The sequence below is a fragment of the Carettochelys insculpta genome, chromosome 8, assembly GCF_033958435.1.
Source record: "Carettochelys insculpta isolate YL-2023 chromosome 8, ASM3395843v1, whole genome shotgun sequence".
Lineage (NCBI taxonomy): Eukaryota > Metazoa > Chordata > Testudines > Carettochelyidae > Carettochelys > Carettochelys insculpta.
In genome coordinates, this window is record NC_134144.1 from 30270401 (window position 1) to 30283012 (window position 12612).

General features: G+C 46.5%; 1 protein-coding gene across 3 annotated transcripts in view; it reads left to right on the forward strand.

The window, feature by feature from the left end:
* The window catches only part of SESTD1 (SEC14 and spectrin domain containing 1), a 136651-nt gene that overhangs the window by 107834 nt on the left and 16205 nt on the right, over positions 1-12612 (forward strand). For all 3 annotated transcript variants that reach the window (XM_075001113.1, XM_075001112.1, XM_075001114.1), the window contains 3 exons: positions 2639-2761; positions 10892-11086; positions 12431-12545. In XM_075001113.1, the coding sequence (XP_074857214.1) occupies positions 2639-2761; positions 10892-11086; positions 12431-12545 (433 nt within the window). The remainder of the gene's footprint in view (positions 1-2638; positions 2762-10891; positions 11087-12430; positions 12546-12612) is intronic.

A 12612-nucleotide genomic window follows, 5' to 3' on the forward strand; every position in this document is an offset into this window, starting at 1 on the left:
TCTTTTCTGTTTCCCCACTGTATAGTTGGCGATGTATAGCCAGGAACAGTCCACTCAATAAGCAGACTGTGGGAATTTCCAAGACCCCTGGTTGATTTAATTTTTGGGTTACTTTTTCCCTAAAAGAGTTAAGGTAGAAAACACAGAGAAGTTACTGTAAACTCACAAAAAATGCACATAAAATCCCACTGTGCCTCCCTGCCATAGGCTGACTTGAAAAACACTCCTTCATTGAAGTTCCCCTTGTCTCCTGTCCTTCCCTGGTAGATGGCCTCACTGGCCTGCACAGAGTGTGCAGGATCCTCAGCTTTCTTCTCTCTTGCCTTGCAGCCACCCCACTTCTGTTGGCTGCCTCTCTTTTTGACACACATCTCTCCACTTGCTGAGCTAAGCGCATCTCTAGAAGTGCTGCAAGAGGTCAGATACAGGCAGCTAGCTTCTCCAACTGAGAAGACTACAGTGGGGAATAAAGCAGGAGGCTGCTGAGCAGTAGTGTTACAAAGTTGCAAGGCAGTTTCCTTAAAAGGGTTTTCACAGCTCAGCTATGATCTCTGATAGGTATACTTGAAACTTCCCTTCTCATACGCTCTCCATGGATCCCAAAGGAAGCACCACACACAGGATAAGGACATCTTACTTGAATTGTAATCTCTTTAGTGGAGATTCATCTTTGTTTAATTTATACAGTACCTAGCACATTAGATGCTGGTTCATGAGTAGTCATAGATGATATAACAATAATAATAATAATAATATAATTAATAATGGTGTCTTGTGGATGTGTGTTACCTTTGGGTTTTGGGAGCAGAGTAGTAGGCTCTTGGAAAGGCAGTAGTTTGAAGCTGTAATGTAGGCATGGGTAGCTGTAGATAAGGTGATGGAATTAAATATTGGTGAATAATCCAAGGATGGTAATAGTCACTGTTGCACTATGACCTTCCATGCTGACAGAAAAGTCAAGGATGAATCCATGTTCTGCCCTTGTTTTTCCCTTGGTGAAGCTAACTTCCCTTGAAAAATGAATGCACACAAATCACCAGCCAACAGAATTTCATAGTAAGTTTGTATGTATTCTTGTTATGTGAAAGAGAGACTTTTAATTAAAAAAGTGAAGCTGTTTGATTTTCCTTTGCCATTGTCTCATAATTTAGGGGTCTCTAGATTCCCAGTTGCTTGAGGACTCCCAGGTGGCTTCAGTGACAAGATGTAGCTTCTTTCAAATGGCAGGCATATTTCTGTATTTCCTAGGTGCTTTAATCTTAGAATTTGTTCTGTGGAAATAGTCTAAATTAGTAAACCCTCAATTTTACAGGCCTGGTTTAGCAGACTTCAGGAACAATGGATATCCTCCAGGCACACACACCCCCCCATTGTTCCTGAAGCACACTTACTTGGGGCCTGTAAAATCCTAAAGCCCATCCGTCATCTCTCCAGAAACGTAGGGGATTTAGCAGGTGTTGCTTCTGTCTGCTGCAACTGAGCCCTCCACGGCAGCCTGGACGGCTGCCACCTGAGCTACCATGAGCTCCTCCCATCACGGGTGGGGTGCTTACATGGGCAGACGGTACATAAGCATACATGTCTGACCCATGCTAGAAGGAACGTGTGGCAGTGGTAGCAGCTCTTCCATCTGCGCAGCAGAATCCAGGGGCTCCTCCAGCAGTGGCAGTCTGATGAGTCCACAGCTTTTTTGAGGGTAGCTCTGGGACTCGGGAGGAGCCTGGTGGGGGGTGAGTGCACAGTAAACCCTTGCGTTTAATGGACTTTTGAGTTTTAACGACCACCCCTCCCCCCATTAATTCATTAAATTGAGAGTTTACTGTACTTCAAGCATAAGTGTGCATGAAATATATATATAAAGGCTATTATGCATACTTTTAGAGGCCATTCCATCCTAGTGGGACAATTTCCGATCATATAACTCACAATGAATTGATGTTTTTTGGTTACAAAAATTACACATTTTGACAATTTAATCTTGGGACTTTCCAGGTATAGATTAGATGTTAATAAAATCTCTCTTGAAAGCTATTTTACAAAGTCAGATCTCATAACTTTTAAAGGAGATACTGGCAAAAGGGTTCAGCTTGCAAGATAAGTGCCTATATTCCTTTTAAAGCATTTTGTCTATCTCTAATATTTTGTATTGAAAACAAGCTGGTCACCTGCGTGTACATTAACATAATTGTTCAACAGAGCTGGGAGAAAACACTTAAATTTCATGGGCATAACTGTGTGTCCCACATTTGAGCAGTGCTGTTATGTGCATTTTAATTTGTTGATTGAGGTTAATCTAATTTATCTGACAAAGAGAGAATTTTTCCCTGTTGAGAAAAGGAAGGGATTATTTAATTCACTTTCTTGTCAGACAATATGAAATGACAAATACAAGTGCATCAAGTCATTTGTGAGCTATCAGCTTTTAGAATTAGCTGAGAACCTAATGAAATGTACATATAACCAAAGGTACACAAATTGAGTCTCTTCCAAAGTCATTTAAAAAAAATCCAACTTTTTCTGAACGTGTAGTTCAGTTGATTTGAAATGAAAGCTGCAAAGAAATTAATAGCGTGAATGAAAGTGCTTTAAAAGTTGTTGAGAGTATTTGATGGCATCTAAACTATTATTTTATTAATAGGTAGTGAATTGGCTTGAAGGACCTGGATCGGAACAACTACGAACGCAGTGGGGGATAGGTGATTCAATTAGAGCTTCACAAGCTTTGCAACAGAAACATGAAGAGATTGAGAGTCAACACAGTGTGAGTTATTTTCCTCTTCCTCAAGTTACAACATGATTATGAGTATACGTTATTGTGACCAATGCATTTCAGTCACAGAATCTTTGGAATTTTGAGCAGGCAGAGATTTACTGGATATGAAGAGGAGTATCTGCACTGTTTTAATTACTCAATATGTCCATTAGATATAGCATTTTACAGCTTCCAGTGTAGATAATAAAATCTAATTATATGCTTTTTGTCTGTGTGTAACTCATATTGATGTTTAAAAACCACAATGATAATTTATACTTTCAGTAACAGTGAAATAAAATCAAAGAGCATAAGCTTGAAAAAAGAACATGTCTATGATAGGACCTGTGCTTCTCTGATAAATAACATGTTTAAGTTTTGGGTTTCTTTGGCTGAACCCACCACTGTCAGTTATCAACGAATGTGAATTTCAGTTAACAAGATTTGAAACACAGTTTAGTTGGAAATAAAATTTAATAGCTTTATTTCTAACTGAAATGCTTCTGTGTCATTACCAAAATGACAATTCTGTTTGATGGGCAGCTTCTGTCTTCGGGTCCTTGCAATCTCACCAAAGACCATGGGTTCAGAGGTGTGACTGAGGTCTTAATTTGGCCTATAGAATATTTATCACTGTTGATATTGCACAAGGAGAGAAGAAAATACCTTGGCTTTCAGTCCCACTATGAATTTGCAATGACAGAAAAAAAAATCTTTAAATTTATAAATTAAGCAAGTTAGATCTGGGAAATATTAAGAGGTATTAAACATGGAACCTATTGACTTGTCAAAGTAGCTCTGCACCTTACTGTTGGTGTACACTTGTTTTTGCCCTCTAATCTGGGAGCATCTCCCATAATTGATCTGGAAATGAGCATTTGCTGTCTGTCATCTTCACCTCTTCCTTTATCGTTTTCCTAATTTTCTATAGTTTCTCTCGATATTTCGTCCCACATTCCTAAAGTCAAATTTTATGCCTGTCTGATTTTATCTCCTCTCCATTGCTTTTCTCTTCCCCACCTCCTCCTGCATTACTTTGGAAATATTTTCTCTTTATTGCTCTCTTGCTGCTTTTATTGCTGGAAAGCTTCTATTTAGTTTTAATATTCTATGTGAATCCAGCCTTGAAAAAAGAACTGCTTCAGATTTCTAGAAAATAAGCAATTTGTGACCTATTTAACAGTTTCTTTGCATGTCTAATCTACTTTAGTTCATTTCCTTTAGTCGAATTTCTGCCTTTTCCTCAAGACCTGTGAGAGTCTGGTCAGTTTGGATTTAGAGTTGATCATTTGACTTAAACAGCCTAAATTAAGAGCTTTTTGTGGTCTTGATGTTAAAATATTCAGCAGTGAATTGGACTTTCATTGCTGTTAGGTATTGGCAACTTTTTATAAATGACCATTTTTTCCTTTGCTTATTGGGCAATAACAAGATAAAGTATTAATCACTAAATCAGTGTTTTCATTAATACAACCAATAGGTGGCATGATTCTCTTACATTAGGTTTAAGTAGGACATTTGAAGGTCATCTTCTCAGCAGACCAAAATGCAGATATCTAGCAGCCATATTTGGTATTACAAGTTTTTAACAAAATGGATGAACATGGGGTTTCTTATCTAGATATGTGAAGTAGGTTTTCATTCTTCATGAATTGTTCATCATTTGAAATGTTATTATTACCTAAAGCTGTATATTATAGTTCCAAAAATTGTAAGGTGACATGTTGGAGACACTTTTCTCTTATATAATGAAGAAACTTTAAAATAACCTGTTTCTCTATTTTGCTGCCCGATTTCATTTACTTCTCTCTGTCTAAAATATTTTTCTAATGATGTTTCTTGCTAGCTGTAGTGATTTCTGAAAGCAATAACATTTGATTCACTGGCAGTTTTTTAATAATGGTTTAATATGGTGCTAGGGCCTTATCATTGTTAAGATAGCATAGTGTGAATAACTTAATGATTAAATAATGATTTATGTCTCGATATTAACATTATTAAGGATGCAAGAGCAAACTCTTCCAGTACGTAGAAGAGAGAGGCAGTATGGCAAGAGACCATCCTCGCTCAGCCAGGAGATCTAGAATATCTGAAAATAAAAACAGAGTCCCACAAAAAGTGGAAACTAGGTCAAATCAAAAAGGATGAATATAAACAAATAACACATGTGTAGGGGCAAAATTAGAGGAGTGAACAAAACAACGTCAAATTTGCTAGGGACATAAAGGGTAACGAGAACATTCTACAAATATATTACAGGGTGAACCTCCCTAGTCGGCACTTTTGGGACCTTACTGATTCCAAACAAGAATTTGCCAAACCCAGCTGCTGCCGGCTTCCTGCAGTGCCCAGGCTCTGGGTTCTGCTGCAGGGCTTGGCCTTGACCCTACTTGCAGCAGGCTGCTGTGTGGCTCTGGGCTGAGTCCTGGCCCTGCACTCCCAGGGATTGCCATGGGGCTCCAGCACCAGCCCAGTGTCAGCAGATTCGAGACCTGACCTTGCTTGCCGTGGTCTGTCGGGGATTGCCGCAGGGCTTCCTCCCCACTCAATGTGTCTGCCACAGGGCCCCAGCCCCGTGCTCCCTGGGGCTGCATCCCTGCCCCTGTGCTGTAGTAGGGTGCCGTGTGGCTTCAGCTCCAGCCTGCTGTTGGGGGATTCCAGCCCCAGCCCTGCTTGCTACGGGCTGCTGCGGGCTGCTGCAGGGCTCCTGCCCTTCCTCACAAGAGTCTGGCTGACATAGGGCCACAGCCCCACACTCCCAGGGACTGCCCCAAGGCTCCAACTCTGGCCTGCTGCCACAGGGCTCTGGCCCTGGTAGTATGCTGCCCTCACCCACGCTGCCAACTTTGTTGCCCTTGGTCCCAGCTGGCCCTCCCGCCCTTAGGCTCCCAGGCTCTCTGGTCCAGAAGGAACACAGATGTTGCTGGACCAGAGACTGCTAGTTTTCAGAGGTGCAACCAGTAGAAGCCAGAGGAAGACAAGGTAAGCACTTTACTTAATGAAGAGGGAAAAATAATAAGGCTGCGTCTACACATGCATGATCTTCCGGAAGAAGATCCTTCAGAGGCTGTCTTCTGGAGGGTCATCTTCTGGAAGATTGCATCCACATGTTAAATGCGTTCTGAAAGAACCATCCCTTCCGGAAAATCATGTCTACATAACCACAGGTGTTCTTCTAGAAGAAAGGGGCAGGAAACGCTGTGGGTGGGGTCCCATGGCTGGAAAGTTCTTCCAGGGATGCCAGCCACATGACGTGTTAAAGGGCCCCTCCCAAACAGCCCCTCACTGCACATGCTGCTGAGGTCTGCCATACTGCTTACAGCAAAGCTGAGCCTGTGTCTTATCCTGACCCTCAGAACTCACTGTCATGAACCGCCCCCAGCAGCTGCAGACCTACACGGTTGCCCTGACTGGGCTGCTGGGCATTCTCATGGCCACCCTCCTCAGCCTCTTATGGCTCAGGAGACCAAGGCCTGGGGGTCCCAACCCACCACAGCCCCTGCTGGGCTCCCACCCCCAGGCTATCCAGCATGTGAAGATCCACACCGCCAGCACCGACTGGTGGGAGAGGGTGGTTATGGCTGAGTGGAACAAAGTGTGCTGGTTGCCTAACCTCCAAATGAAGGAGGAGACATTCCTGGAGCTCTTCAGCTGGCTTGCCCCTGTTGTTCGACAGCAGGACACATGGAAGCGGCCAGCCCTCTCCGTCAAGAAGCATATGACCATCACAGTCTGGAAGCTGGCCACCCCGAAGAGCTACCGCTCCACTGGGCAGCAATTCAGGGTGGGCAAGTCCACCATTGCGGCCATCATCCTCAAGGTAAGCTACGCTCCATGCCCTGGCCTAGCTTGGGTTAGTGGGGAGGGGCTGTCCAGCAAGGGAGGGCACTTAGGGGTTGGGAGTGTGAGGGGGTGGACCTGGGAGGGCAGGGAGGCCTACCCCAAGGGTTCATGACACCCTACCCATACATAGGTCTACTGCCGGAGAAGCTCCTTGGCGGGGGGTGGGGGGGAGGCAGAAGGCCCTTTAGGGCGGGAGGGGGAGCCCCCAGGTAGGGGGTAGGTGCATCTCTGTACGCACCCACGAGCATGCTCTCTCTCTGTCCCCTGCAGGTCATGAGAGCCATCAACGAGGTGCTGTTGCAGAGGCTCATGCACATCAGGGACCTGGACACAGCTGTTGCAGAGTTCACTGACCTCAGGTTCATCCATACTTCGAAGCAATTGCTAGCATGACATCCCCATTAGGACCCCAGACTGGAACACCAGTCACTACGTGAACTGCAAGGTGTACTGTTCCCCTGCGCTCCAGGCAGTGGTGGGCTACTGAGGACAGTTCTCGGACATCTATGTGGGCTGTCCAGGCCCTGCAGATGACACGCGCATCTTCCATAACTCCACCCTGTACCGGAGGATGGAGACTGGCACCTACATCCCCAGCAGGAGTGCGCCATCAAGACATCGCCATGCCACTCTGCCTGGTGGGCAGCCTGACCTACCCCTTGCAGACCTGGCTTATGCAGCCATACACAGGCTGCCTCACCCCCCACAAGAGTTCTTCAATACCTAGCTCAGACTGGTCCGCTACCACATTGAGTGTGCCTTCGGCCACTTGAATGCAAGATTTAGATGCCTCCTTACATGCCTTGATGTGGGGGTGGAGAACATCCCCTGGGTTGTGGGGGACTGCTGTGCCCTCCATAACCTCATTGAGGCATGTGTGGAGACCCTCCCTCAAGTCTGGATGGATGAGGCTGCCCCTGGATACGAGCAGCCAACTGCAGCCCTTGACCGCCAGGTCAACTGCCATGGGATCTGCATCCGGGAGGCAATCCAGGAGGCATTTGCCCACGGGAGGGAAACACTGACCCTCACCCAAGCACTCCCCACAGGCACCCTCCAACCATCCCCCCCAATAATGAAGGACATGGGATGTTGGAAACTGTTAAACTGTATTTAGAAATAACTGTACAACAGTAAACAAAGGTTTAAACTGTAACATGTCTGTGGGATAACTACTTATATGGGGCTTTATTAAACAGGGTGGGTATTCCAACTTGAGTAGGGGAGATGGGGATGGAGAGGGCAGTACTCAAGGAAAGGTGAAGAGCCACAAGCCCCACCCCCCGCAGGTGTCTCTCCGCCACCCTGCGTGCGCAGTCCCCATTGGAGCATGGAAGAGGCTGGGAGCCTGGGGAGATAGGGATGTGGGGCCGTGGCCTCAGTTTTGGTGTGGGGTGGCGGGGGCAGAGGGGAAAGGGTTTGCATGGTGCAGTTCCTCCACGGGTCCTGCCATGCCACAAGCCAGGCCCTGAGGCTTCTCAGAGCAGCAGCCAAGAGGCCCACCAGCAGGAGGGAGGCTAAGGCTAAGGAGGGGACATGGGCAGGAAGCTGCGGGGGTTGGGGGTGGGACAGCTCAACGAGGGCCCCGCACCTCCTGCAATGTGTCCTGCCACCAGGCCAGTTCTGCCTCATCCAGGACCAGCTGCCTCTCAGCAAGGGTATTTTGGTGCTGGAGGATGGCTGTGTATGCTGTGGCCTCCTCACTGCAGCCCTGGCTTTCAGGACCTCCAGGCATAGGCTCACCAGGCTGCAAGTCCTGGAGCTGCTCCGGGACTGGCAGGCCCTCTCGTCTGGACAAGGCTGGTGGGCCCCAGGCTTCTAGTGAGGCTCTCCCAGCCCTGGATGGTGCTCCTGTAAGACATGACGGTGGGGCAAGGAAGAGGGAGGGGGGTTAGTACCACCTCCTGGCCCTGATTGCCATGCCTCTCACAGGCAGCTGCCCCCACCCATGACCTGAGGGACAGGCTTGTCCCGGGGATGGCCCTCTAGCAGTGGCCCTTGTTCCCTGCATGCAGGCCAAAGCCGCAGGTGGTCTTGGAGATGGTGCTGGCCGAGGCAGGCCCTCCCTCCCAGAAACAGGCTAGCAGTTGAGGGGGGGATGCATTTGGACACAGGGGAGTCCCTGCCTGAGGGGGCGGATGGGGACCCCGAGGTGTCCCAGCACATGCATGAGGCCAGTGGAGCATGCCACAGGGGAGGGTGCCAAAAGTCACCTGCAGATGTGCCTGTGGCCCCGGGGCACACTCCGGAGTGGGGCATCTTGGGTTGGGCCATTGCATGTGGGCGCGGGTGTGGCCATCCACCAGGCATGTGCCATGACATGCACTTACCAGAGGCTCCCTCAAAAAGGTCAGGTAGTGCCTAGCTGCAGGTGCACCCTGGCTGCTGGAGGCAGAGGGCACCTTGATGATCAGGGAGTGCGCTGAGGGCTGGTCCCCAGATGGGACCTCTGGCTGTGGGGCACTGGGCTCTGTGGCTCACCCAGGCTAGTCTTCGGCTGGACCTGCCTCCCCCTCTGGTGTGGCACGGGGTTCCAGCGATGCCATCTCTACCGGGTTGTGGGGTGGGGAGGTGTCATCCCCCGCCAGAAGGTTCTGCAGCTCCTTGAAGTAGGACCAGGTTGCAGGGGCTGCCCAGGCTGACGGATGCTCTCCTGCACCATTGTGTACCCCTGCCTCAACTCCTTTACCTTACATTGGACCTGGTCAGGAGTCCAGGAAAGGTGGTCTTGGGCAGCCAGCTTATTTGTGAGGCATACGAAGGCAGGGCATTCCTATGGTGCCCCGTTGTGTCCCGGAGGACCTCTTCTTCATCCTTCCAGAGCCCCAGGAGGCCCTGGAGCTCTGGCTCCATCCAGGACAAGGCCCTCCTTTTTGTGGTCTGATGGGGGGGGAGGGTCCTGGCTGCCCTCAGCTGGCTCCCTGGGAGGTGTGGGGTATCTGGCTGCTAGCCATCCATCAGGGTCTGTGCTCCACTTTCTGTGCAGGGGTGACTGGGGAGTGTGTGCTGGAGCACTGCTCGTGCTGCCTGTCTCCACGCGCTCAGCTTTCTGCCATGGGGTCTCTGGGTCCTTGCAGCTTTAAAAGCCGCCAGAGTCAGATGCCATAGAGCCCCATATGGCTGCCTGGAGCATGTCTGCGCTCCAGCTGGCCGCTACCATGGTGGACCGCTCTTTTGGAAGAAGGGATCGTGGAGTGTCCACACGTGTATTCTTCCAGAAGACTCTTCTGGAAGAAGTTGCTCTTCTTGGTTTGGGAGCAGAGTACAGAATCTGGAAGAGGCGGCACATTCTTCCAGATTCCTTCCGGAAGAATGCCTTTTATGTGTAGACACTGCAAGGATCTTCTGGAAGAGTACCAGCTTCTTCTGGAAGATGATGTATGTGTAGACACGGCCTAACAGAATGTGAAAATGGCAAAGGTGCTTAGTGACTTCTTTGTTTTGGTTTTCACCAAGAAAGTTGGTGGTGATTGGATGCCTAGCATAGTGAATAATAGAGACAATGTGGTAGGTTCAGAATTAAAATGGAAGGTGGGGAGACTTCAAAAATACTTAGGAAAGTTAGAGGTCTTCTAGGATGCATTCAGATCAGGCCCTGATGCCTTGAAGACTCAAGGAGCTGAATAGAGGAGATGTGTGAGCCATTAGTTGTCATATTTGTAAAGTCCTGGAAGATGGGAGAGTTTCCAGAAGACAGGAAAAGGGCAAAGGTAGTGCCCATCTTTAAGAAGGGAAATAAGGACAGCCCAGGAAACTACGGACCAGTCAGTTTAACTTCTGTGCAAGGAGTCGCATCTCTTGCTCCAAGTTTAGGTGTAGTCATAGAGTGGAAGAGGAAAACGAGCATTTCCTGCTGTTTCAAATCTCAATTTATCAAACAGAGATGAAGAAAGTATTCTCTCTGTACTACAGAAGAGGCTACTGCTGTCAAAAGCTTGAGGCAAACTTATGAAATACACAAAGGTCTTTTTGAGTTCTGGGAAAGGTACTGAGAAAGTTACAACTAAATGCAAGGTTAAACATGATTTTTGGATAAGTAGTTAGCGCACATTTTTTTAAGGTACCACTTACGTTAAACTATGTATTCAATCTGCTGTTTAGCTGGTACATGTAATCTGTTCTATGCCTGAAAACCTGAAGCAGAGCTCTGTGTATCTCAAACACATCTCTGTCAGGAACAGACGTTGATCCAGTAAAAGTCTAGTACATTCAAACTGCATGCCATTTAAAAAGAAATATTTTGGTGTTTCCTGATTTTAATCATGTGGTTTTTGCTCTTTTTGTTGGTGGTTTTAGGAATGGTTCGCCGTATATGTGGAGCTTAATCAGCAGATTGCAGCACTGCTAAATGCTGGGGATGAGGAGGACTTGGTAGAGTTGAAAGCACTGCAGCAACAATTGAGTGATGTCTGTTACCGGCAGGCCAGTCAGCTGGAATTTAGGCAAAATCTGTTACAAGCAGCGCTTGAATTCCATGGTGTTGCCCAAGATGTAAGTTTGGTTTTAAGTATTGACAGTGTTTTAACTATTGACATAATATTATTGACCACCTGTATCTTGTGTAAAGTGTGTTGAAAAAAACAAAGTAACTGCTGTGGAAAATGCAAAAGTCTTCATTTATTGGTAGCCTGGTTGAAATACTGTTATTAAGGCTGAGGCCTGTTTTGTAAGAAGAATGTATAGTAATAGTAGACGTTTTCGTACAGCCATACATTTCTACAATATGTATGTTGTAACAGAAATCATGAAAAGAAAGTCAATTGAGTTCTTTTTACTTATTTTTTGACTGGCTAGTTCTATTGAATGGGGTAGAACGTAAAACGTTTTTCAAACCGTTATTTGTCAAGTGTCTGCTGCGATGTTGCCAACTCTTGATCTTAGTGTAGGAGATAATTTCAGCTTTCATTTAAATATAAGTTTCTAGCTTTCACGGAGGTGGAGAAGAGCTTGAAAACTTGATGTAAGTGAACTCTAAAGGCTCAGAAGACAGAAGGCCAAGAAAACGAACCCAATTATTTTCATCTCATGATTCTGGTATGCGTGGGCTTGACAATACTGAGAGTGCTTACGTCTTTTAAATATTAATTGCAATTGTATTGATATCATTACAAAGGCTAAGTCTACACTACAAGGTAAATTCGAATTTATTAAAAATTGATGTAATAATGCCATTTTTAATTCATTTTGAGTATCCTCACTTCCCACAGGCTCCCAAGAAATTCAACATATTGCTTCCACACTGAAATCACCAAACATTGACTGTTGCAGCAGTGCATTGTGGGATCCTATCCCACAGTTTCCTCAGCCTCACATTCTGAGCCGGGAGCCAGGTGCAGCAGCACTGTTAGTTTCCTGGGTCCCCACAGCTTGGGGGACCCGGGGAACTGATAGTGCAGCATCTCTGATCAAGTTGGTGGCTCCCCCAAGCTGTGGAACCTGGGAAATTGACAGCGCAGCAGCCCTGGTCAGTTTCCTGGCTCCCACTAGTAGCAGGGAGCCACAAGCCGGGTGCAGCGCGTAGCTTTGTGGGATACATACAGGACACTTGTGGAAGTTAATAATTTCAAATGAAGGACATGGTGCTTCTGCACTAGCCTTTGTTAAACATTTTAAACTTGAGATTGATGCTATACCCATCTGTTAATATCGATGTTTTGTTATCGATATTAAAGCAGACTAAATCAAGCTACATTTCCATGACATTTACAGTGGAGACACTGAAATTTTAGTGTCATGCCATCTCCTTTAAATTTGATTTTTTTCTTGCAGTGTAGATGCCGCCAAAGAATGGCTATGGTATCAGATAAAATGTTTGGTTTTATTCCTCTCTTTCAGTTGTCTCAGCAGTTAGATGGCTTATTAGGGATGTTGTGTGTAGATGTAGCACCAGCTGATGGGGCATCAATTCAGCAAACTTTAAAACTGCTTGAAGAGAAGCTGAAAAGTGTTGGTAAGCATAAAATTGCTGAAATGCAGAAATATATAAATGATAGTGGATGAAGTACTTAAAAGGGACA